Below are 27,391 nucleotides of genomic sequence, written 5' to 3'. Positions count from 1 at the left end.
AAAATGATAAGTGATATGATAAAAGAAAAAATAATAAGTGAAATGATAAGATAATAAGTCAGACATGACTCCTGTCTCCTCCGATTCTCTCTCTCTCTCTCTCTCTCTCTCGCTCCACCCCTCCATCTCTTTGCCTTTCTTTTGCCTTTCTTCTTTCTAACCCCCCCCCCCCACACACACACACACACCCCACCACCACCTTCCCACAGGTTCCCTTCATCCTATTTCCTGCCTGACAGTGATTGACAGTTCTGTCACTTCACTCAGTTCATTCCTCCATTGTTTTGAGTGCACATGCCTCAATGGATGCCTCGCCACAATAGCATTCATCACTAAAACCCACTCCCAACAGCTGGCAGAAACCTAAGTGGCACAATCCCAAGAGCATCAAAAAGAAAGAGTACATTGTCAAATGTACAAAACGCTTCGATAGAATACAGGACAATGGTGCACCCAGCAGTCTCCCGTTGCTTTAGGGTATGAGATGCATGTGAGGAGCCAAATGAGTTTTAAAGGGATAGAAAGGAACCCCTAATGATTGTAAATGCTCTTGCAGTGAAGTGTGATGTGTAAACGACAGTGCATTCATCAAACAGCGGGCTACATGACAAGGCCAAGACATTTTCTACATGAGAAATTTGTATTCAGTCTATCAATTCTGTATATTGTCTTTGCCTGCCAGCCAGTAATATTTAATAACTGCAGTGGAGGAGCCACTTCGAAAGAAAGATTTTTTCCTCATCCACACAATCTGACATGAAGCTTTCCCCCCTCCGTGTCCCAAGGGCTAATGATATAATGAATAAGACATTAATATTGGTAATGTGCGGCTGAGAATATGTGAAAATTGTGGTTCGTAAGAGCAGCCCAGCTGGCATAAGCTCATCCACTTCCTCCTCCAGGGTCCCTCTTCCCACCTACCCCAAGCATTGGCACAACCCCTCCTAAAAAAACAGAAAAACTATCATCCAATGACGGGAGTTTGGGTGAATTGTCCTGCTTCGTCCAGTCTTTGGGTGAATTGTCCTGAATTGTCCTGCTTCGTCCAGTCTCTGTGGGTTGTTCTCCTGCTCTCCTCATCTCTGCTCTGCTCCCGGTCCCCTTGCGGCTCCCGCAGCCAAACCGTGACGACTGCGCCTGGCATCAACTCTAATGAGTTGCCCTGTGACCCTTTTTGTATCGCCCAGCGAATCCGCCGGCGTTAAGCCCCGGGCAGGGTTTTAGAGGAGCCACAAGAGACGAGAGAGCGAGCGGGCGAACAGGAGAGGGCTAAAGAGCTGATCTCTGATGCCACGAACTCCATCTTGACTGAGCCCTGAGTGACTTTAGGAGAGAGAGAGAAAATCAGAGAGAGAAAAAGAGAGAATCGAAGAGAGAGGTGAAGAGAAAATAGACAGATACAGAGAACTACCAGAACAGGCAAAAGAACAAGAGACTTGGATAACACATCCATGTGATGCGTGGTCTGTAGGAGGGTGTGGTGTACACGTGCCATGAACAGACGTGAGTCCCTGGTCATATGCATGCATAGTCATATAATGTAAGGGTTAGCTTCACGCTCCCTCGCCATATGTCCGCCGAATGAGTAAAAATAACCAAATCCACGTCACAGCCAGAGCGTGGATTGCCGAGGCACTTTTTGACAGTAATATGCACAAGGGCCACCCTGCGGGATGTGTATGGGCACGCACGGCATCGATCTGTCAGGCAGATTTATTTCGGGGGAAGTGATGGGGGCTCTTTTTATACAGAGTGGTGACAACTCTCTAAGCACCGACTAAGCCTGTCCTTCAGCTGCACCTAAATCAACCAGAGAGAGAGAGAGAGAGAGAGAGAGAGAGAGAGAGAGATACAAGAGGATGATGAAAGGAAAGTGAGTTAGAGAGGTTGGAATGAAAGAGCAATAGAGGGAGGGAAAGTTAGAGAGAGAGAGGATAATGAAGGGAGAGTGCGAGTTAGAAAGAGGTGCAGAGAGAGAGGGAGAGAGAGAGAGAGAGGAGAGATGGGAATGAAAGAGCAATCGGGAGGGAGTGAGAGAGTGGGAATAAATGGATGACAGGGAGAGTGAGCGATGGAGAAAGAGCGAGAGGAGGTAAAAAGGAGAGTGTTTGCACTCTGGCCAATCTCTCCCTCATCTGGGCTGATGGATTTGACAGGAGCGGGTGCTTTGAAGGCCATAAAATAGCTCCTGATGCGCATCAACATTAGCGCGCTCGCCGGTGCTGAGGGCTCTGAGTTGCTCGGCCTCACGCTGTGCCAGCTCAGACTTTCATTTTTTCATTCTCTCCCTCTTTCCATCTGTCTTTCTTCTTCTGTTTGCACCCTCCCTCCATCTCTCTGTCACATAGTTCAGGACTGTGTTACCTCTCTCTCTTTCTCTCTCTCTCTCTCTCTCTCTCTCTCTCTCTCTCTCTCTCCTTATGTCCTTGATTGTTTGTTCCCCTGGCTCCCCAGGGGCCATCTCAGGTTTCCTATGCATTCTCACCGTTCTCTCATTTGGTCGTCTGTCCGCACGCCTCGGCTGTGGGCAGCTCTTTAATTATGCAATTGAATTAATGATCCACTCATCAAACAAGCCACAAAGCCTCTCCGGGGTGGGCGCCCGTAATGTGATTGGCTTTGGCGGATAGGTATTTGATTACCCCCTCCTCACACACACACACACACACACACACACACACACACACACACACACACACACACACCTTTAGAACTTATGCTTCTCTTTCTCTTCATCAGCAGGTGGCACTATGCTGATTAATTTGCAACTCTCTATTTATGAACATCGCATAATGAAACTTATGTAATAGTCGTGACTCCTGAGATGTTTTGTTCCTCCAGTTGTGATTGATGTTGTTGTGAACGCCTGTCGAGAGACAGAAATTAAATCCGTTTTTTTTTCTGTTGCAAAAACATCACGTGCACTGCCTTGGACGTCCACGTCAAAAACATCACGTCCACTGTCTTGGACGTTCACGTCAAAAACATCACATGCACTGTTGTACACAGCGGAGGTGTGGCTCATCCTAGATGTAAAGCACACACACCCATGGGGGTTATTCTCCTTTACCTCCTACATGTGATGCACCCTCTTTGTGTGTGTGCACACCTTGGGTCACCAAGCATTACCTATGGCAGCACGTAAGGTAACCTCCCACTCTCTCTCCATAACAGCGGAAGACCTAGCTGAAGTGCTCTACTTATGCTTTCACCGCAAATTGAAAAAAGCAAACACTTCAACACTCATCTGTTCATCTCTATTCTCACAAAAGATGAGACGCAGAGAGAGAGAGAGAGAGAGAGAGGGAGAACGAGAGAAATCTGGAATGAAAAGGGAGAGGCAGATGAAGCTCTGCACCGTGGCGTCCTCTGCTCAAGGACACGACGTGTGGATCCTTACGGAGTGCTGTCACTGCGGCTCTGTTCCTCTACATCAGACGAGTGGATGTGTCACTGAGGCTCTGTTCCTCTACATCAGACGAGTGGATGTGGGACTGGGGCTCTGTCCTCTACATCAGACGAGTGGATGTGGGACTGGGGCTCTGTCCTCTACATCAGACGAGTGGATGTGTCACTGCGGCTCTGTCCTCTACATCAGACGAGTGGATGTGGGACTGCGGCTCTGTCCTCTACATCAGACGAGTGGATGTGGGACTGGGGCTCTGTCCTCTACATCAGACGAGTGGATGTGTCACTGCGGCTCTGTCCTCTACATCAGACGAGTGGATGTGGGACTGCGGCTCTGTCCTCTACATCAGACGAGTGGATGTGGGACTGGGGCTCTGTCCTCTACATCAGACGAGTGGATGTGGGACTGGGGCTCTGGGGCTGGCGGCGTACCCTTTCTCCTGCTGCGTGTGTGTCCTCAAAGCCCCAATTTAGCAAAGACAGACCTCAAAGAGTCCCCCTTTTTTCTCTTTTTTCTTCAATCCATAAACCCTCCCTTTTCACTGCTTTCCTTTGGAATCGCGATAATACATCTGTATTGTTCAGAGCAATATGGCACCAGATGGATGGTGAATGCTCTCTCTCTCTCTCTCTCTCTCTCTCTCTCTCTCACTCTCTCCAAACAGACTGTTTTCCCTCCACATCTCCCCAGAGGAGAAGCAGACACTCTTCATCAAAACAAGCACGCTGTCTGATCAGACAAATCTGGTGCTGGAATGGGTGCTTATCTGGTCTCCGTAATACTGTTAAAAGAAGGCCATAGGCTTAAGCAAGGACGTGAAAACGCCACAGAGGTGTAATGTAATCAACAGTGGTGTTTCCATTACTTGCGAGCATCTTTAAATGCTTGTCCTGTTTTACACGGCTTGGTTTGTATGCCAACATTACCATTGCATCTCCATATGCAAATGAGGCTTCTTTTTGAACACATCACGGAGCGTATGTTGGAGTACAGATGATAATCGTGTGTTTGTGTGTTTATCTGTGTGTGGGTGTATGTGTATGTGTGTGCAACTGTGGTATGCTGCTGATGTGTGTGTGCGCGTGTGTGTGTGTCAGTGGCCGTTAGTCTCTCCTTGCTCGCACAGATGTAGGAGGAGGCGAGCCATCGTCAAAGTCATTCCCTGCATCTCGCAAATAAATTATTCAGATTTCTTGAAAACTCAAGCAGATGGAGGATCCACACAAACCAGCAGCAAAGCATTTAAGCAAAGACCAAGAAAGGTGGTGTTCTCCCCGTCTCTTGCCTCCTTCCTGTCGTCCTCGCCTCGTTTCCTCCTTCCCTCACCCTCTCTCTGTGCATCTTGCATTCAGAACATTTTTTTTTTATCAGAATGACTGTTCATACACAGTTTTGCCAAAACAACATCAGATGAGTAGCAACAAGAACAGCAACAACGAAAGAGAGAAAAAGAAACATCTACACTAAGTGTACTCTCTCTCTCTCTCTCTCTCTCTCTCTCTCTCTTTCTTCCCTCCCCTTTGCTGTTAGTTCCTCAGACTTTTCAGCTACTTTTTCATCAACACAGCAGTCACGTTGCACAGACTGGTACATCCTTTGAGTGTCTTTCACAAAAGGTAGAAAGGTAGCAGTGGTGAAGTTAGACGTGGTCTGATGTGCATCCTCTGATGTACTTGAGTACACCAGCTGCTTTGTTGTGGGTTTGTCAAGAGGCACAGCGAGCTCCAGACACTTTAAGGCACCCAGACGCCATGCCAAACATGTGGTATGTGCGGTTTCATCTGAACCCTGAGTGCAATGTACTGTATGTATTGGTCTCAGCTTCAGTCAAGCTGACAAAGGTAATGGTGCTTTGTTAGGAGACTGGAAGACATATGCAAACCATGCTTGCTCCTAAAGGGGCAGACATCCTAGCCATATCTTCCAGTGGTGGCTTTGACCCTACTAGTCAATTTGGTGCCTGCTTGATGTCAGTTGGCACTGTAGTGTTGCATTATTCAATCATGCATGACAGTCAGAAGTGTATGAGCAACATAGCACCTCACTTATGAGCATTAGCAGACACACACCTTAGCTTTAGATGGTGCATAAAGGTGATGAGCTAATTGCCCGTGACCTTCTCTGCCCGTAACCTTCTGTTTGAAATGGCAAATTAGAGTCCTGGAACTGCATGCTTACGGTGTGGTTCGTAATGATCTGCCAGTGTTAATTGAGTGAATGGTAAATCTCTCAGATCCTCGTTAATGATCCCCACTTCTGGCCTGCTATCACTCTCATTACTCTCAATTTATATACTGCCGCAGCAGGCTGAGGCAGAAGGCCTTATTAGCTGAGAATCGCAAGTGTGAAAAAGAAATAGCAAGTCTAGCCTGTCATTTGTTTTTTTTTCTTTTCACGAAAGCCCCTAGTTTCTCGGTCTCTCTTTTTTGTTCTTTTTTTGGCTTTCTCTCATTTGCTCTATCCTTCTCAGAGAATTGGGTATCGCACAAAGTATCCTCTGAAATTCCTCTGGTTTCACAGTGCTTGGGTGTGTTTCCGAGGTTCTGTCTCAGCCGAGGTACTGGGCCCAGCCGGGCTTTCTGAGGCGTGCGGGAGCGATTTAAGAGTCTGACAGCCTGTAACATGCCGCTCCACCCAAGATGGAGCAGTCCGAGCCTGTCAAACAGCCATCCAATCAAAACGCTTGTGCCCTCTGATGTGCCTGCCATCTGCCAAAGAAGGCCTCTCCTCTTGCATTTGATTTTCTCTTTCCTTTTTCCTCTCCCTTATATGCCACAGTCCCTACTCCTTGTTAGTCCTCTCCTCTCTCATTCCCTCTCTCTGTCTCTCTCTCTCTCCCTCTGCTTTACACAATCTCTTTTTCTGCTGTCTCTCTCATTCTCTGCTCTCTTTTCCAATTCATTTTCACTCCACTCGCTCTCCCTCGCCTTCCTCTCCGACTGCACTTTTCCTCCTTCGCTTTTTCTTTCTCTCTCCCCACCTCCTATTTCCCCCTCCCTTCTTCCCTCCGCTACCCTCGTTCTGTCAAGCAGCATAATCCTTCATCAGCCTCTTCTAAGCCTCAGCACGTTTTCTTGGGGAGCGGGAGTATCACTGCTCCCTCTTTCTCCTCTTCCCTCTCTTTCCCTCTCTCTCTCTCTCTCCCTCACCCCTTTCTCTCTCTCTCTCTTTCTTTCTCTCTCTCTCTCAGGGACACATTTTACATTCCTGTACCCTCTCGTCTCCCTGCTGGTGCCTTAATCCAGGATGGTATTCTGACGAGGTCTGGTTCCTTCCGTCTCTGAGTGTTGGGGAATGAACAGCTTCCTGTCTCTAATTGCATTAGAGAATCCACTGCTGTTAACGTCCACTCCAGCTGCAATAGAGAGGTCACCGTCTGTCACATACATGATATGTAATATAATATGTAATACTGTAATATGTAGCGCTTAAAAATCCAGCAAAACATATACAAAACATACACACACACACACACACACACACACACACACACACACACACACACACACACACGCACAAACAAACAAACAAAGAGACATCAGCCATTGTAACATTTTTCCATAGGCTATATTCTCATTGGAGGCGCTGAATGGAGACCAGGTATTGTAATGTGGTATCTAGAGCAGCGAGCAGCTCGGCTTGATATTTAACCTTTTGTCTGGGGGTTTCAGCTATTCTGGTGTCCCGGTGGCATGTGCTTGCATGAGCATTTAAAGGAATGATGAGACAGAGACAGAGAGAGAGAGAGAGAGAGAGAGAGAGAGAGCGAGAGAATTTGGAGAGAGAGAATGTGGATTTGAGTACAGGTATGTTCTATGATGTGTGTGTGTGTGTGTGTGTGTGGGTGTGTGGGTGTGTGTGTGTGTGTGTGTATTTGTATCTTTGTGAATGTTTCAGCTGTCCCCATTCATGAGGTAGCCAGTGAGATTAGCCTTGTGCTAAATAAAAGACAGAGAAGAGTCAGCCAGGGCAGCCCTGAATTAAACAGGCACCCTGAAGTAGGCCACACGAAAACACCACCGCCTCAACCACACCACAACACCACATGGCCACTACACCGCCACACACTGGAACTTGTCCTGCTATTTTTTATAATCCACCTGTCTCTGACATAGACACATGTGAATTCTCACTTCTGTCTGAGACAGAAAAAAATAATCCAGTCATGTTGTTCCCCACCAGCCTGTTTGTGGAATGAGAGAGAAAATAAAACACCACCCTCAAGTCTTGCTGTCACTCGTTTTTCACGCTTGGGAAATGTGATTTCATTTTGTCTCTAGCCTCTCCCCGCGGGATCAGCTATTGTTGAGTTGCTCGCTTGAAAATCGGTTTTGGCTGGATAATGCCTTTGAGGACCAGGCCCCGGAGTTATTACTGTTTACTCCTCAAACACTTCACGCAGTGGAGGCATATTGTGAGCTCCATTAAACCTGTGGTGGGGAGGAAATGTATTCATGTAATGTAATATTGATAGTAAGTCAAATATGCGTATACATGACAGCAATATATACAGAGAGAGAGAGAGAGAGTGTGCGTGCATTATATGTAATGCACAATAAAGCTCGTCATCCTGAGTATCATATCATTGTTTCACTGTGAGCGATGAAACCGAATCAGATGACCTATTGTACTTTTGCTTTTTGAACCTCGGTTCGTGGGAGGAGGTATCGGGTGATCTCCTTTCTGTCTGTAATTGGAACCTGGGCTTATGCTGGCATCTGTGTGTTTCAGAATATTATGCGCAAGTAGAGACACACACACACACACACACACACACACACATACACATACTTACACATATGCTTTGATGCTGGTCTCCTAGTGCAGGGCCAACAAGGCAAAAGATAATACCCTTTTATTTTGGATAGTTTTATAGTTGATACCCTGTCATGACCTGATTTTTCTCCTAATACAAAAACAATCTGCGATGCTGTGCGGTGACATGCAAGATCACGGGATGCAAATGGGGTACAGCAGTTTGGTTTGTCTGCCCCCTTAGTGAATGAGAGAACTTCAGTTTCAATTCAAATTGCATTCAGAATGTAAACAAAAGGCAAGATCACACAGATAGCTTACTGAGAGAAAATCCACGTCACCCCCAGTGGAGGCCACCCAGAGAAGCAGAGGCAGAGAATGAGTGGCAGTGATCTGGATCCAATTAATTAGTGCACTAAATGTTTGTCAAAAACATGTTGCATATAAGTCATTTCGAAGTGTATTCTAAAATGCATTTATTGGTTTTGAGCATCGTCGTGACTATGCAAATACTTCAAATCTGTGTTGAATCCACCAGGGGTTTTGAGGCTTTTCAGAATGGCATATTATACAGTGCTGACTCCATCTCATTCAGTTGGCATCTGTGCCTCCACTCTTTTGCTGTACCCATGGCCCAGAGGTGAGATGAAACGGCATGGAGGATCTGTACAGGGGGCAAATGTGAATGCACGCAGCTGATTGTCGCTGGCAGCAGTGGAAAAGCAAGAGAAAATAGTCATTTGACTCGTGCATCATTGCAGCGCTGATGAAAGCACGGAGGTTCAGGCCTGTTTCATGGAGTTTTTCACTCATCAATGCTGCGGGGGGTCGACAGAGCTGCCCCAGGACTTATTGATCAACCCACCCACCCACAAACACACAAACACACACACACACATACACACACACACACACACACACACACACACACGCACACACGCACACACACACACACACACACACACACACACACACACACATATACATTTTAACACAGTGGCCTGTATCTGTGGCTTTGATGAATGCATAGGGCGTAGATGTCTAAAGCATTGCTGTGTGTTGCTGCGTGTGGGGACCCTTTATTCCCCGTCGTGTCTCTGGCTCATTATGCCGTGGCCTTGGAGGAGGTGTGCTGGCGTAATGATGTGGTGTCGCAGCCTTTGGGGAGGGCGCAGGGCCGCCAATGCTCCCCTGAGTCGATGCGTTTGTGGCACGCTTGTCTGCCTCCGCTTCTAATGGCTGAGGGGTTGGCAGGGGCTCAGCAGCTGTTTTGGCCGTAGCAATGTCTGGCAGAGTGTGCGTGTGTATCTTTTTGTCTCTGTGTGTGTTCCTTTGTGCGTGTCTGTGTGTGTGTGAATGTGTGTGTACGGGGATGAAGTCTGTGTGTGTGTGTGTGTGTGTGTGTGTGTGTGTGTGTGTGTGTGTGTGTGTGTGTGTGTGTGTGTGTGTGTGTGTGTGTTTTGGCAGTGGTTGCTAGATCAGCTTTTCACTGTCGCAGTACTCATCCGCCTGTTCATGTTTACCAACCCAGAGAATGTGTATCTGTCAGTATTAGCTTACAGCTGAAATGACCAGTGTTCAAGGGGGATTTCCTGTTCCTTGTCTTCTCTAACAGGGAAATTAATCCTTGTGATTTACATGCACTGTGCCACTATTCAAATTATTTCAATTAAAATTGAAACAGTATCTTTCAGAATCTCTCAGAATGATTCTACTCTGTTCCTATTCCAATGTTATTAGTCATTAGTAACACCATCAGGACTCTACTGTGGTCTGTGCTTACATATAAACCATGTTCTATTACCTTCACCCCTCAGTTGATGATTCCACCATCCATGGTCTTTTCTCTGGGGTACTTTTCTCATGGGGCACTTTAAGGAGAAGAAGTACATGTTGGTTTGTTTATTATAACAAGATCTTTAAAGCTCCATTGTCCGTTTCATTTGTAGGACACCAGCCATAGACCAATGGGGTAACTCAGTGTGATTTTTATTTTTTTATTGTGTGGCTTCAGTCCAGTGCAAACATCTCCTTTGGCTTCATGCTTTTTGGCCCACATCAGCTACCTTACTTTCCCTCTCCTATTCTCTGTGCTGAAGTTGAGTGTGTGTGTGTGTGTGTGTGTGTGTGTGTGTGCTCCTTTTTCTCCCAGCGATAATGAAAGTGTGATGACTCTAGTTAATGTTCTTTAATTACTCTTTCTGCTGATTTGTAAGAGAGAAACCTGTGACTCTGAGACGAGGAGAATATCAAACGCCTCAAGGCCTCCTTACTGCTGCCTCAGAGAACAAGGGAGGAAGAGAGGGGAGGGAGGGAGAGAAAGAGAGAGAGAGGCGGAAAGGACGGCGAGAAGGAGAGAGACAAACAAGGGGAGGGAAAGGACAGAAAGAAAGAAAGAGGGAGAGAGAGACAGAAAGAGAGAAAGAAAGAGAGGAGTGGAAGAGAGAGAGGGAGACAGTGAGAGAGAGGGGATGGACCAGAGGAGACATAATAGAAAGAGACACAGAGATCCAATGCAGTTGCCTGTGAATGAATCATTACACCAAAGGCTTTCTTACAAAACAGCGGTGTATCTAAGTGATGTGCCAAAATACAAAACAAAACAAATGGACTCTTTTGTATCTTCTGTAACCAACATTTGTATTTATTAATTACTGCATGTAAAAGCTGTGTGTTTACACAAGAGCCTCAAGCCTCTTGTGGAGGTGGGCTGTCAGCACTGGGAACAAACAGACCACAAAGCTTTGTGGACACCTTAGATTCAAAGTGAAATTCTGTAAAATAGTTCCCATGTTTTGATATGCAAATCATTTGTTTGGAAAGACAATCCATCCCTATAACTGCACTGCACTTGGTGTTGTATCTATCTCCTTACCCACTGCTCCCAGAGCACCACTGTAGCAAGGCAGCTCACTACTCCGGGTTAGTGTGTGCTTCACCTCACTGTGTGCCCATTGTGTTCACTAATTCACGGATGGGAGGAATGCAGAGACCAAATTCCTTTTTTTTTTCCAATTTTTTTTCCAATTCCAAATTTTTTAACTGATTATTATTTACTTCTACTATCATTATTATTATTATTATTATTATTATTATTATTAATTATTATTATTAAAGGGGAACTTGGCAACTATTTTAACGTAATAAACCCGTTTAGAAATCATTTGGATAGTTAAATGACCTGTTCCGGTGAAAATGGTGACTTTTCCCGCTGCCCCTAGCGTCCCCAGGCGGAAAACCAACCTTGCAACATTGCGACTACCGTCCCGGAAAGAGAAGTGAGAAACAAGAAACTCGTTTTAAATCGTGTTTCTTACCTTGTAACATCCACATTGTCTGCCAAACTTATGCTAACCGTTTTGCTAGCTTGTAAACAAATCCATGTGCTTTATCGTTACCTTTTTCCACAGTTTGAAATAGCATAATGCACAATTTCTCCAGCAGAGGCGGAAATCCTGCCAAGTTTCCCTTTAACAGTCACTGTTTTACATCATAGTGGCTCAAATGCACCTTTGTTTTTGTCTGTAAGTGTGTTTAAGACTGGCTGACAGATCTATCTATGTGCTTCTTTAATTGTGTGTTATATGTGCTTATAGTGTAATAGAAGTAACAAAGCCAAATGTTGAAAATGTATGTCTCCTCTTGTTTTTTTGTTTGTTTGGTTTTTTTGCGTATCTATTTCGACTTTATTTCTAAATTAATGGTCTTGAATGAGAAGGTACTAACCTAATGGGCAATTCTTATTCTTATTATTACTATTATTATAATTTTTTTCTTTTATTTATTTATTTATTTTTTTAAGTATTTCAAGTTTATCATTTACTCACAGGGTGGGGAAAGGAGAAGGAGAGAAAGGGGGTAAACATGTGTGTGGTGATGATTGCAGACAGTAATTGTTAAATGTAACTATCATGCATAACACAATAAAGTATAAAAAAAATTGTGTGTGACCAAGGTTGTGAGTGTGTCTGTGTGTGTGTGTGTGTGTGTGTGTGTGTGTGTGAGAGAGTGTGTGAGATCTTACCACTGCATGACTGTGTATGTGTGTGTGTATGTGTGTGTGTGAGATCTTACCACTGCATGACTGTGTGTGTGTGTGTGTGTGTGTGTGTGTGTGAGAGAGAGTGTGTGAGATCTTACCACTGCATGACTGTGTATGTGTGTGTGTATGTGTGTGTGTGAGATCTTACCACTGCATGACTGTGTGTGTGTGTGTGTGTGTGTGTGTGTGTGTGTGTGTGTGTGTGTGTGTGTGTGTGTGTGCGCGTGTGTGTGTGTGTGTGTGTGTGTGTGTGTGTGTGTGTGTGTGTGTGTGTGTGTGAGATCTTACCACTGCATGACTGTATATGTGTGTGTGTATGTGTGTGTGTGTGAGATCTTACCACTGCATGACTGTGTGTGTGTGTGTGTGTGTGTGTGTGTGTGTGTGTGAGAGAGAGAGAGATGGAGCGCGGCATGTGGCCTCATATGCCTCCTTGGTTCACCCGCTCTAGCGGGCAGCGGGCCGTGCCAGTGGGCAGTGCCCACACAGGGGGAAATTATGCCTCCTGACAGCCGAGTAATGCCAGCTAGGGAAGGGTGTATGCCAAGCACCACGACATTCACAGTCACCTCACGCTAGCAAGCAGGAGCAGGCTCACACACACACACACACACACACACACACACACACACACACACACACACACACACACACACCACACACACACACACACATAAAATCACAAATGCACACACAGTTCTCAGAATCAAATTAACACACACACACACACACACACACACAAAATCACAAATGCACACACAGTTCTCAGAATCATATTAACACAGACACACACACACACACACACACACACACACATTGTGCTAAGAACCGAATACACTCACACACATACCCAATTCTCAGAATCAAATGGTCTGTCTCTCTCTCTCTCACACACACACACACACTCATCTCACACACAGATACATACACACAGTGCCCACAATGAACTCCCCACCACACACACACACACATGACCACACATGGATTCCTCTACACTCCCTCAGACATCTCTCTCATCCCTCCCTTGGAACTTGTGTGTGTGTGTGTGTGTGTGTGTGTGTGTGTGTGTGTGCGTGTGTGCGTGTGTGTGTGTGTGTGTGTGTGTGTGTGTGTTTGCACGCGCAAGCGCATTATAATTGGCCCCCAAGATCTAATTGCTGCAATAAATAAGCTATTAGTGTGAGGGGCTGTCATCTCTCAAGGACCCTGATTGGATGAGCCGATCAGCCGGGGAGATTTGCTGCGCACCTTTTGTTTCAGAGCACTAGGGGAAATTGGTTTCATGCTGATGCCATGCACATTCAGGCCGGGCGCCAGCGCTGAATGGGCGTTCAAACACTCCTCTATATAATCCCCACCCAGTAGATCCAGCCAGTGTTTCTCATTTTTGTCCGTTTTTTTTCTCTCCCTCAATCCACTCGTGGATTAAAGTACATTGACGTTGTTGGTTTTGACATGGTGAGGTCATGTTGGTTTCAGAAAGCATTTCGCTGCTCCGACTGCTTTTGAAGTGATGATTCATGGTCGATGGGATTTATAGAGTTTCCAATGTGTTTTAGAACAGGATTAGTGCTGGCTTGTTAATGAATTCATGTCACAGATGAAACTTCAGAAACCTTGGTCTCCAAAACAGTGGTCATGTTTGGCAGTGGTTGAGTTCTGAAATATTCAATGAGATGAATAAAATAAATTCATATTCATAATAAGATTTTAATCAGGAACAACAAACGTTTAATTTCAGTTAGTCTGTGACGAGCATTTGTTAGCGTGCTATGACCAAAGGACATGCCGTGACTCTACCGTGACCTGAAAAGGTTGACAGGCTTTCGTATGACCAAGGCTGATCTATTTGGTAGTTAAGTCATGTAAATTGCACACACGAGTCACTCACTTTCCAATTGTGTTTCTTTTCTGGTGTAGATAAGTGTTAACCTGACTCTCGCCAGATGTATTTCGAAACGAAATTCATCTGGCGAGAGTCAGGTTAGATAAGTGTATCTTCTCTGTGGTTCTCTGAGGCCATTCCAATGAGTGCATCGTTTACTTTCCCTTCCCTACTGCATTGTGTGTGTTGTCATATTGATGAACCGCTCCCTAAATCAGTACTCATTCTTTTGCAGGTATTAGTATGGCATCCCTGTCACTATTTCCTAATCTCTCCTCACTTACTGTGTGCAGCTTGCAGCTGTTGCTGTCCTTCCGTCTGTTTGAAATGTGACACACATGCATACACACACACACACACACACACACACACACACACACACACAGACAGACAGACAGACCGAGAGGCTCCCTGAAGGGCTTAGCAAGATGGTGCTCATTCAAAAGACTATTTGCACTACGTACGTACCATACGTTCCTGACCTAGTTTCTGCCTCTCTCTTTCAAGCTTTCTGACTTCTGACTCTGACTACGAATTTTTCTCTTTCTATGTTCACCCTGTTCTCTCCTCTGTGTCTCTCCCCCTCTCATACACTCTCCCCCATCACACACACACACACACACACACACACACACACACACACACAGACACACACAGACACACTTTGTGTAATCTGTCTTTTCCAGATCAATATTAGGCATGTCTGATCCATACTAGCAGCACTCTCTTCCCTCTCTGTGCCACTGTATGCCCTGACACCTTGAACGGCACATATTCTTCACAACACTGATATGACTGATAGGTCAACAGCAATCCCGACTGAGAGTTGATAAAGTGGCATTTCCGCGGCAACGGGTTACGAGTTCTGTGGCCAGCCGCCACTGATGTAATTACAGGAGGAGATATGTGTGTGTGTGACAGCCTCAAAGATGGTAGGAGGAGATCAGAGAGAGGGACTAGGATAATCTGATGAGTGAAGTAGGCATAGTCACAGGGTGACATTTCTGTTATGTGGTGTGTGTGTGTGTCTGTGTGTGTGTGTGCGTTGTGTTGTTGTGTTATTGTTTGTGTATGTGTGTGTGTGTTATTGTTTGTGTGTGTGTGTGTGTGTGTGTGTGTGTGTGTGTGTGTGTGTGTGTGTGTGTGTGTGTGTGTGTGTGTGTGTGTGTGTGCACGCGCACAAGATGACTTAGTTGTGAGGGAGAGACTCGTACTGTATGGAAGAGGAGTACTGCACCTCTGACCTTCTAATTCCCCCTGAAGAAGAGCTCACAGCCTCACACATTGCACTGTGCCAACAACAGAGAGGAGCGGAAGGAAGGTTAGAGGAAGAGAGAGAGAGAGAGGGATGGAGGTGGATAGAGAGTGACTTGTGAGTGTGAGTGGTAGAGAGAGATAGAGGAAAGGAGGCAGAAAGTTTGAGACAGAAGGGAGAGAGGGAGAGAGAGAGAGAGAAAGTAGGCGAGGAAGTGAACAAGGGAGATGTCCTCCTCTCTCAGGGTCAAACCCCACACCTGCTCCTAGAGAGAAACAAATTGCAGCGTTCAACTGCTGCTGTGATTACAGACTATGTTGTTGTGCAGTGTCGTCTTTTTGACCGCCACACTGTTTATATCCAAATGCGCATTTTGCTCTGTACATCTGCCAAACCCTGTGATAGTGAGGACGCTGTGTCTTATTGAATAAATGAGTGGATGAGTGTGGGCTCTCCTGTGGGCTATGAGTGTGTTGATTACAGTTCCCCTTCACTGAGTTTTGGCTCATTTCAACTCCAGCTCAATAATGAAGGCATTACAATACCCTGTACTCTCATAAGATGATGCTACAGTATCTAGAGCATTTTTTATATGTTGTCCTCATTGGAGAGCCTTAAATGGTTTTACATTGAGTCCTTAACGTAGCTATAAAGAACTCATAACTCCCTTTAAGATATTGTTTTGCTTGTGTAGTTGTGGTGATGAGAGCAGGTCAATGTGTGAGTCAGTACTCTGCCACAGACTGGCCAGAGGAAACGACAGGTCCAAGAGTGCCTCACCTTCAGAGTGTAATTAGATTTAGAGAGTTGACCCCAACTCTTGCACAAGCAACAGTATCAGCTCCATGGTAACTTTCCACTGACCTATCTTGTGCTATCTGTCTCTCCTCACTTCACACACACACACACCTGTTCCAGGAGGCCTTGTATGTTAGGGCAGTGTCTGTGTGTCAGTAGGTCACGCGCCATAGTCCACACGTCTCTCAATTATTCATGCCCCTCCTTCTGCCCCCCCCCCTCCTCCTCCTCCTCCTCCCCCTCCCCCTCCTCCTCCTCCTCCTCCTCCTCCTCCCAGGTCCGTCCCCTGCCTGTGTCCCTCCGTGTGCGGCGGGGCGCTCGTCTGTTCGCCGCCATTTAATATGCATGCGGGACAAAGTCACATTCACGCTCTCCGCCTCATGTCTGTCTGGGTGCCTTTTCAAATGATACCTGATCCCTGGACCCACACACACAACCCCCCCCCCCCCCCACCCCGACTCCCCACCCCTGTCACATGAAGCCATTCCTGGAGATGGTGCCACAGACAAAGAGGAAGAGGAAGAGAGGGAGAGGGAGAGGGAGAGAGAGAGAGAGGGTGACTGACTTGCCACCTGACGAGTATTCAGTAGCAAGTCGTGTTACCAGCACAACACACAGACCCTCACATGTACACAAACACACTCGCAAACATACAAACACACAGGAACTCATCCACACCTTCACTGTCTATATGTCCCCCCCACTGCACATACTGTCAGACTTCTACACATTTGCATATAAATGCATGCATATATATCACACATGATTCTCAAGGGCAGTGTTCCATATAAGCTTTCACATACACATAGATGCACTCAACTCCTAGGAGAGTGGTTTATAGCTTATATTCTTCTCTATAGCGAGTAGCTGTCAAAGACAGAGAGGCTTTCAAGCCTGCAAAGTGTGCTTGTGGTTGAGTGAATGGCTTGCATAAGGGGAGCTATTTACAGTCGTTTGTGCTCCATCCATATCTCCTTGGCCTCTTTCGTCATCTCATGTGTGTTCCCTGGAGCACCTGACTTCCTGTGGCTTGCCGGGCTTCAGTTCCCAGAGGTGGCGGTGGGTGGAGGTGCCCAGGGAAGCGGTCTCTCCGTCCCGTCCTTCAGCTGTGTTGGGGCCGCTGTGTTCACACAGTGCGGCTATCCTCTGGCTGGGTGTCCTTGCGAGCACGCTGGGTGGCCTCTACCAGAGAGAGAGGGGCAGCTCGAGTGATTCATGATGAGGCTGGGCTGGGCTGGGCTGGGTCGGGCTGAACACACTGGCTGGCTGGCAGTGCTCTCCAGAGCCCCTGGGGCTTGTGGCAGACATCCATCAAATCGGGGGCGTCGCTGGGAAGTTCCTCTTTACCCACAACTGATGGATGGAGCTCTTTGAGTGTGTGTGTGTGTGTGTGTGTGTGTGTCTGTCTGTATGTGTCTCTGTGTGTGTATGTGTGACTCAGCTTCCAGGGGCGATTAAATGGTGTGTTTGTTTGTTTGCATGCATGTTTGGGATGTGTGAACTGAGGGCTACCGCGCCCGCCCTAGTTTACTTACATAAAGACTGAGTGGGCTTTACAAGTGTGTAATCAATGACAAGAGAGCCCCTCACACACATTACACATAACATAACAGACATTGGAGGTGTCAAGGATGATGTAGTGGCTGTGTATAATATGCACACACACACACTAATCTCCTCAGATCTCACCTGCATGTCTGTAGACTGTCTACAAATCCCTCTCCCTCCCATTGACTCAGTTCTCCTCATTGTTTGTCCTCTTCTCCGTCCTCACCCCCCCCCCCCCCCACACACACACACACACACTCTCCCCCTCCTCTCTTTCTCCATCTTTCAGTCAGTGTTCTCAGTGTTCTGTTTGCATATGCATCCCTTTGTTTTCCTTTGAATAGATTCCATTATTTGCCACTAAATCACTAAACCCCAGAAGGCTTCAAAAGAACCCAAGCAATTTCAATGGAGAGAAAAAAAAAAATGCTTTCGCTCTCAGACATTTGTTCTCATATCTGTGAATTATTTGTTTCTCTCCCCTCTTCTCTCTCTCTCACTCCCTCTTCTCTCTATTCTCTCTCTCTCTCCCTCCCCCCATTTCTCTCTATTCTCTCTCTCTCTGTCTCACACTTTCTCCTTTCTTACATCATATCTCTCCATGTCTATCCTGTGTTAAGACTGGCTTGTCTCTGATCTCCATCTTCTGGCTTCCTTCTTATCTCCATGCCTGGCCTGATGTGTCTTCTCCTGACTCTTTCATCACGGCACACTCCACAGACTGGTTCAGCTTCACCCCCCTTTGCCTTCCCACCCCATCCCTTCCCTTCACCACACTCTGTGTTTCTTTTCTTTGTATTAGCGACGCACGCACGCACGCACGCACGCACGCACACACATACACATACACACACATAGTCATACACATACCCCACACTGTTGTGCATCATCTCAGTAACAAGCTGCTTAATGTCTCTGCAGAAACGGAAAGTCAGGCCATTTAGTGAGACAGTGGACTAAAGATGCTTTTAGCCCTAAAAATATCACCCTTTGTGACTAGGGCTCTATTTTGACCAACCTCCTCCGACGGAATTGCGGTGTCTTCCCGGATAGTGATAACCTAATCTGGGCTGGACGCGGCGCGACTCTGCTGCTTTTTGCCTGTTACGTAAGCTCCAGAGAGAGAGAGAGAGAGAAAGAGAGAGAGAAAGAGAGAGAGAAAGAGTGGCGTTGGGTGAGTCATGCGTGATCCGGAGCTAATACAGGGAGGCCAGGGAGACAGGAGAGGAGAGCGGCTGATTGGCTGGTGCTCGGGCGGCAACCCCTGGCCCTTTCCCTGTGTGATGCCCGCACTAATTTCCCCTGATTTCAAGAGCATGTGGAGGTTTCACACCTCTTCGCTATGCACGACATCTGTTCACCAGGCAGTGGTGTGTGTGTGTGTGTGTGTGTGTGTGTGTATGTGTGTGTATGTGTGTGTGTTTAATCCATTTGCCTAACGTGTCTCCTTTATTAGCAGCAGTTATGCAAGCACAGGTTGAGAGAGAGAGAGAGAGGGAATAAAGCAGAGGTGAAGAGGATGTGGAGAAGCACACAAAGTGCCCTCCCCAAACACACACACACACAAAATGTATACATACACACACACACACACACACACACACACACACACACAAATCTACTTTCAAACACACACTTGGCTCACACACACCCCTTGCTTTACGCACAGCGCACAGACACATGAAAGCCGCATGCACAAGTCGGGCTGCAGCACGAAGCCGTGTCTCATTTGCAGAGGTTCCCGGCCCTTTGTCTCCTTCTTGGGCTTTGGACTCCTAATGTGACAGCAGTGTGTGCTCAGCGGAGAGCCTGCTTTGACACTTCCTTTTCGTCAGGCCTGCACACAGTGGCGGCTGGGGAGGAAAAAAGGCCCTTGTCATGTCTGACACCATTTCCTCCCGTCCTCATTTCCACACTCTCGGGGTCTGCTAACACTTCCTGTTGATCTGCGGCTGGAACTAAAGAGGAATGGAGAAGTGGCAACTACTTTTTTCATAACTCTGTGAGAAGAAACTTATCGAGGAACTAGTGAAGTTTTAATAGACTTTCTCAGCCTCGGGCTGGATGGTGGTAATTTGAGGATGTGTGTGGTTCTGGTGCTTCCCAACAGGGGGCAGCAAAGAGGCAGAATACTCACGTCAAAGTGACTGCTCATAAAACTGCCAGTGAACATGCAAATTTAATTTATGCTCGGTCTCTCAAGGGTTGCAAGGAAGCATTTGAAATGTGAGTGGAAAGATGACGAAAGCCGAAGACAAGTGCTGCACTCTCAAGCTATGCTTTTATGCAGTGAACTAAAGAATTTGAATTTAGTCTCCTTTTGCAACAGTTGAGGTTTACACCCTGGCCTTATTTGCCCAAATCTACTAACAGGAGACAGCAGGGCAGATGTTTACACCGGACATCTTTTCTGCTTTAGAAAGACATTTATATATTTTTTTTTTGGCATCAAACAACTAAGACCGATAATTCTGCAAAGCACACGGTTTTGGAAGATGCAGACAAGAAGACTGAATAGACTGAAGACTCTTGTGCTTAATGGCTGAATCAGTTAAGAGAAATATTTCTCTTTGGCCTTGTGTTAATCCTGATGCCAAAGAGTTATGTGGAATGGGCAGTTAAATTTAACGGGCCCATGTGTGAGAAAGTGTGTGTGTGTGTGTGGTGGAGGACTTGAAATATGACATCCAGACAGGCAGCAGAAATGGAGGAAATGCCATCAATCACTCTTCTGAGGAGCCCGAGGGGGGTTAGTGGCCAGCGGAATAGCCTGTGAAACAGTAGGCTCTTCCTGCCATGTAACGAGCTGGGCTGGACAGTGCCACACGGAGAGGAGCAGCGGAGAGGAATCCACGACCCCCCCCCCCCCCCCCTCCAGTCTTGCCAGCGCTAATTGTCTGGTAATGGTTGGCACTGCCCACCTGCTGCCCATAGAGTCTTGTGGTGATTGGAGGGCTTGTCAGTGCCACCTGATACGGGATGGTTTTGGGGTTGGGGGAGGTTGGTTAAGTGAGGAGGGGAAGGGGGGGTGGGGGGGTGGTCATGTGTCCCGAGTTATCCGAGATGCTTTTGCAAGGAGGGGCGTGTGGGTGATGGGTAGCTGGCAGATTAGGGTGTGGGCGGCTGGGGCGAGTGGCTGGGGGTGGGGGTGGGGGTGGGTGTGTGGGGTTGTTTGGTAGCTGAAATCAGGCTTGCTGTGTCAGTCAGTGTTCAATAAAGGTTTGGCATTTGAAGTGGGGTCTGTCTGAACCTTTGAGCCAGAGGTGAGTTTGCAGTGTGGCATGGTGGCGACAAGCTGGGTTTAAGGGGGCAGTGGCTGCGCCCCAACCCACTAACAGGAAACACCACATAGACACACAGGCGGCAAGCATGTGGGGCACTTGTGTACTGTAATAGAGTGGACTGTGTGTTGATGTAGCACGAGCTGTTTACATACCTACCCATAACATTTTAGAGGCAGCATGATTTGTCGCTGGTTTCTTTAACAATGGATTTTTATGACTCGATAAGCCTGTCTGTCACCATGTGACATGAGCAGGCATGTTGGCTGAGACCAGACAGGTTGGTGGAGATTGGTGATAGATATGTTTACTCTTTATGTCCTGACAGTGTTCTCAAACAGGGATCAGCTAGCTCATCTTCGCTCGGAGAGCGTACTGCAAGTCATGTGAAACTGTCGGTGTTTCAAGGCTTGTTGACATTTTGCAGATATGCTGCTCAACTGCTTTTGTCTTTCATCGTTCTTCTCCACCTCAGGCACTGGAGTTTCCTAATAGAATTTGAAATGTATTTATTTGAAACTCAATAACATTTCAGAGATGTGATGCAATTGAATTAATGTCCTTTTTCCCTATTTGGTAGGCTCTGGCATCATAATACACATGTATTTATTCCTTTCTTGTTAAAACAGAAAGTATTGAAATGGTAAAGGTCCCCGAGCTGGCCATACGGCTATTTGTGTGTTTATTTCTGTATATTATTTTACTGTATGACACTTATTATTTCTACACAAGGTCTAGGTCTAAACATAGTCTCCTGGCACGCATCTGTATCTTTCTGTCGGACATGTCCCTCTCCTGTGATCGAATGGGACATGTGCAAAGATTCATTGATAGGATCAAATCAGCCGTAGCTTTGTCACACCATATCATGCCCTTGCTGCTTAACATATTGATATCCTTTTTTGTGAGTGACTGTGCTCAAGAAAGCTTTATCTTGAGGACAAATAACCTTTCCCTTTGTTTCTCTTAATTGTTGAAGACAGTAATGACTTGCCTTAGGAAACACAATAGTCATCTTTGCGCCTCACAAAACGATGTCCATTAGCTGTTGTGTGTTGTTGCTCCTCTCCTTTCATCAGATAACAGTGTCTAAACAACTGGGCCAATTAGTCTGTGGGCTGGGGCCTGTTGCACAAAAGCAGAATTAAGACATCCGGGATAAGTCACTGAGCTGCGCTCAATGAATCCAAAACAAGAGTGTACAGGCTTAATTGGTTGCACAACGAGCAAGCCAGGATGAGCAGACACGGATTCAAGCAGACATCAAGCCAGGTGAAACCTATCCTGGATAAGTGCGCGCTCACGGCTCCCTCAAATAGACCCCGCCACCGATCACAGATTCACTGATTCACCATGGCAACTAGAGCGGCTTCATTGCTTCTTCTACGGTGTGAAGTAGGTAGATAGCCTTCTCACAACAGCAACAAACAGCAACACCTCTGTTAAGGAGAATATTGCAACTAGTTTCGCGACCACCACTTGTGAAATGGTTACGGCACTCCCGTGACATCACATTGTCGCATGACAGGTCGGGAATGGCGAGTATGTAAAAGTTAATTAATGATCACAAACGTTTAAATAATGACAGTGGGTCTAGGTATATGTGATAACAATGTGTAGTGGGCAGTGGAATAACTATTGGTTTCCGTTTGTGGTGACAGCTGACTGAGATAAGGGATGAGATTAAATAGATCCTGGAATTTAGCCTGGTCTGGAGCAGGCTAGCTCCACAGAATAAATCGCCATGGTGATTTATACCATAACATATCCTGCTGCCCCCTATCCCGCTTTTGTGCAACTGGATCACAGATAAATTCATCAATCAAGGACAACATTTGTCTGATTCTATAAGAAATGAATCAATAAGAAAGCCATGCAATATTTAGAAGAGAATCATTTTCTGCTACACACTGATTAGTTTAAGTTGATTATCTACACACAACTACAACTACAACATTACAAGCAGCACTGACTGAAGAACAAGCCAAGTTTAATCCCTCTGTTCATAGATGAATGGTTTAAATGAAACTTTGCGGATAATCAGTATTGACTGAAAAAAATCCAAATGACCAATAGACCTCTAGTTTAAAATAACAGTTGTAAATTAATGAAATGAGAGTTTGAATTTGGTGATAATCAGGAGCCTTGTGCTTGTCTCTGTGCAGGTGTGTGGTGCAGTGATCCGGCACCAGTGAGGAAGAGCGGGGGCATGGCGTGCCGTCCCGGCCTGGCTCTGCTCGGCCTGCTGCTCCAGCTGCACGCGGCTGCGGTCCTGTCCGAGGCCGCGGGCTGCCCGCTGCGCTGCGACTGCGTGCCCCAGCAGAAGTCGGTGCTGTGCGCCTACAAGCGTCTGAGCGCCATCCCGGAAGCCATCCCCGCCGACACACGCCTGCTGGACCTCAAGGGCAACAAGCTGCGCTGGGTAGAGCACGGCGACCTGGCGGCGTTCGGGCGCCTGGAAGAGCTGGACCTGAGCGAGAACAGCATCAGTGTGCTGGAGCCTAACGCATTCGCCGAGCTGCGGAGCCTGCGCATGCTGCGCCTGCGTGCCAACCAGCTCAAGCTGGTGCCCATGGGCGCCTTCTCACGCCTGGCCAACCTCACCACACTGGACCTGAGCGACAACAAGATCGTCATCCTGCTGGACTTCACCTTCCAGGACCTGAACAGCCTACGCAACCTGGAGGTGGGAGACAATGACCTGGTGTACATCTCCAACAAAGCCTTCCTGGGCCTGGTTGGCCTCCGGGAGCTTACCATCGAGCGATGCAACCTGACGTCCATCTCGGGCCAGTCGCTGTCCTACCTGCGGAGCCTGGTGACTCTGCGGCTGCGCTACCTCAGCATAGCAGCCCTGGAGGAGCAGAACTTCCGGAAGCTGGGCGGCTTGCGGGGACTGGAGATTGACCACTGGCCCCTGCTGGAGTACATCTCCCCGCACAGCTTCCAGGGCCTTAACCTGTCCTGGCTGTCCATCACCAACACCAACATCACCACCGTGCCCACGAGCGCGCTCCGCAACCTGGTCCACCTCAGCAGCCTCAACCTGTCGCACAACCCCATCTCCGTGCTGGAGTCCTGGGCACTGCGGGACCTGCTGCGTCTCAAGGAGCTGCACATGGTGGGCACGCGACTGCTGCAGGTGCAGCCGTACGGACTGGGAGGCCTGCGGCAGCTCCGGCTGCTCAACCTGTCCGACAACGGGCTGGTGACACTGGAGGAGGGCTCTTTCCACTCGGTCAACACGCTGGAGACGCTGCGGGTGGACGGCAACCCTCTGGCCTGCGACTGCCGTCTGCTGTGGATCCTGCAGCGGCGCAAGACGCTCAACTTCAACGGCCGCGCGCCGGTTTGTGCCGCACCAGTGGAGGTGCAGGGCAAGTCGCTCAGCGACTTCTCCGACTCGGCGCTCTTCGACCACTTCACATGCCAGCGGCCAAAGATCCGCAACCGCAAGCTGCAGCAGGTGAGTGCGCGCGAGGGCCAGCAGGTGTCGTTCGCGTGCCGCGCCGAAGGCGAGCCGGCGCCCATCATCTTCTGGATCTCGCCGCAGCGCCGGCGCATCACCACTAAGAGTGCCGGCCGCGTCACCGTGCTGCCCGAGGGCACGCTGGAGATTCGCTACGCCCAGATGACCGACAGCGGCACCTACATCTGCATCGCCAGCAACGCCGGCGGCAACGACACTTACTTCGCCACGCTCACTGTCAGCGGGCTGCCTCTGGACGCCGCCCTGGTGGTCAACCGCACGTACTACGTGGGCGACCTCAACGACACCAGCCTGAACGACACGCGCGTCTTCCTCAAGTTCACGCTGGACCTCAAGACCATCCTCATCTCCACGGCGATGGGCTGCATCACCTTCCTGGGCGTGGTGCTCTTCTGCTTCCTGCTGCTCTTCATCTGGAGCCGCGGCCGTGGTCAGCACAAGAACAACTTCTCCGTGGAGTATTCCTTCCGGAAGGTGGATGGCCCCTCGGCCAGTGGAGGCCAAGGAGGCGCCCGGAAGTTCAACATGAAAATGATCTGAGGAAGAAAAACATGGTGTGGAGATAAGCCACGGGACTCTGCTGTTACCTCCATAGGTAGACAGGGTACATGTGAAAAGCCACAGCTTAAACCTCTGATATGACTGTTTTCCTGCCCTGTGCATATTTTTGTGAATAGACTTTGATCATTTTAAGGATCTCCGATTTCTAGTAGGTCTTCTATCAACTCTCTTTTCATCTGTTGCATCATTGTGAGCGCCTTCTCGTCCGCAGAAGGCTCTTGATCATCACCAGCTAGAGTCAGGTTTATGATGTCAGTAAGTCACAGGTTGTTTACAGTGGCCCCAGAACCACATAAGTCAATTGCTGTTTGTAGGGTAGGCTAGGCCTGAGGATATGCCACTGTTAGAAAACATATAAGCATACCCATGTCTAAGTGTAAATGTGAAAACTCTCAGAGGAGGAATAAGGGATATTTATTTATGATTTTCTTTAAAAAAAAAAGAAACAGAACTGAGGCCTTAGCTAAAGGTGAAGACTGTACAAACTCAAAGACTAGGGCTTGCTCTCTTTGAAGGACTTTTATCATTCCAGCAGAGGAAGTAGAAAGCAATCTCCATAATGCTTACGATGCATTACCACAGGGTGCTCTCTGGATGCCAAGGAATTGCCAATACTTCTCAAAAGTTCCTCCGACAGTAACTCATTTAGTAATAAGGCCCTCCTCAATGGAAACATACTAATGTTCTGCCCCGATCCTGAGATTAGGGGAGTGTTGTTCCTGGTGCCATCTTAAGAGATATTGACTGAACTTGGAATCTTTACCTGAAATGTAATAGATTTGGCTCATTGGCGTGTTGTTTACGATTCTGCTTAAAATCTTGATGTTATGGTCACATGACAAAGAAAAGTTCATTGGCCCTGAAGTATGGTTGACCAATAATTCTATTCCAGACTGAGATTTCAAGTTTGTGAGTATCTCTTGAGTTGGGAAGTGAAGTTATAAGCCACACATTTAGGACTGTCAATCAGGTTAGTGTCATATTGCTATGTACGCTATCCAACACTGCTCAACACTGCCAAAATAGATGCCTCATTGTGATAAAAGCATCCCTCACATGCAAAGCATTGTAGGCAAGACTCCTGTCTTCAATCAAGCCAAGGAGCTAGAAATGCTCCACACCCAAACTATCTCTCTTTCACGCACACATCCCCAGACTATTTATCTTTCACAGTCAAACATGCACACACATGGATAGACAGACAGACAGACAGACAGACAGACACACACACACACACACACACACACACACACACACACACACACACACACACACACACACACACACGCTCATGTGAGGAAGTGAAAACTTCCGTATGCGTCCAGACAGATGTCCTCCCTTTTACATACCCAGCAGTAAGTAAAACCTTACTGTGCCATGCCAACATGTCTGGTATCTAAAGGTGTACAGAAATGTGGACCACTGAACATGTGTTTTGTACATATGGCTGTTGTGAGTGAGTGTACAGATTTGTTGTGTCATTTTGATATTCTGTAGTGATTGTGTTTGATCTGTTAAAGGTTTTGTCACAACAAAGTAATATTTCAAATGTTCTACTTTTCAGTGGAAGTGCTTTCAGTGGTTTGATATTACAAAATGGCTCTCCTGTGAAAGTTTTGATAGTAACTAGCTGATAGTAACTAGCTGATTTCTTTTGTAAAGATATGGTCAAGGACATAGGCCGCCTCTCAGACTCATCCCAGCCTTTAGAGCCTGTGATCTACACTGCGTCCCATTCCGCATCCTTCTGGACTTTCAATACCTTTGAGTGTGTAAGTGCATTCACACTGATAATTCTGGCAAAAAGCACTGCACTGCAAGTATGCAGATGGTGCACTCAGAATGGTCAAAGCTGGACACTTTTCACGCTCAACAGTCGCCATCTTGAGTATGTACCAGAAGGGACGGGGCCATTTTGAGGGAGCTGGAGCTGCAGTGGTGGAAAATGCACGCTACAGATGTACAAGGAAGATATAACATTAAACTGTTGAGTTGAAATTCACACACTATGCCATAGTGCAGACTGCCAGTACACTGCATGACAGTGTACTGGCAGAAGTATGCAGAATGGGACGCAATACTAGACAGCGTATATATGTATCCCATGACCATTCAGGCAAGCATCATTTGGTGCTGTTTTGAAAAAGCTGGCTTCTAATCGGAAATCTCACAGGAACCCAATCACATGAAAAAAAATAAATTATTTCACTCCTAAAGTCGTCTTCCATCTTAGTTGTCTTTTTTGCACAGTAACTCAGTATTATAATATACTGTAGGCCTACAAATAATTTAACCATTAACTGCCACCAACTCTGAAACAAAGCAAGCAAGTTATGTGGTTCTCAAGGGTACTGTGAAACTCTCTTT

The 27,391-nt window shown here is 47.1% G+C and overlaps 1 protein-coding gene across 2 annotated transcripts in view; it reads left to right on the top strand.

Moving 5' to 3' along the window:
- The window catches only part of lingo3a (leucine rich repeat and Ig domain containing 3a), a 29,500-nt gene extending 2,530 nt beyond the window's left edge, over positions 1 to 26,970 (top strand). Inside the window, exons 2-3 of one of the 2 annotated variants that reach the window (XR_006021084.1) lie at positions 23,139 to 26,480; positions 26,687 to 26,970. Coding sequence is in view for 1 of the 2 variants with exons in the window: in XM_042056663.1 (XP_041912597.1) it covers positions 23,183 to 25,003 (1,821 nt within the window). In the remaining variant the exon portion in view is untranslated. Of the gene's footprint in view, positions 1 to 23,138 lie in introns of both variants that reach the window. The other variant, XM_042056663.1, reaches the window with a different exon arrangement.
- The last annotated feature ends 421 nt before the right edge of the window (positions 26,971 to 27,391 follow it).

This window comes from Alosa sapidissima, chromosome 12, assembly GCF_018492685.1.
Source record: "Alosa sapidissima isolate fAloSap1 chromosome 12, fAloSap1.pri, whole genome shotgun sequence".
NCBI classification, from domain to species: Eukaryota; Metazoa; Chordata; class Actinopteri; order Clupeiformes; family Clupeidae; genus Alosa; species Alosa sapidissima.
This window is presented reverse-complemented; position numbering and strand designations above follow the sequence as displayed.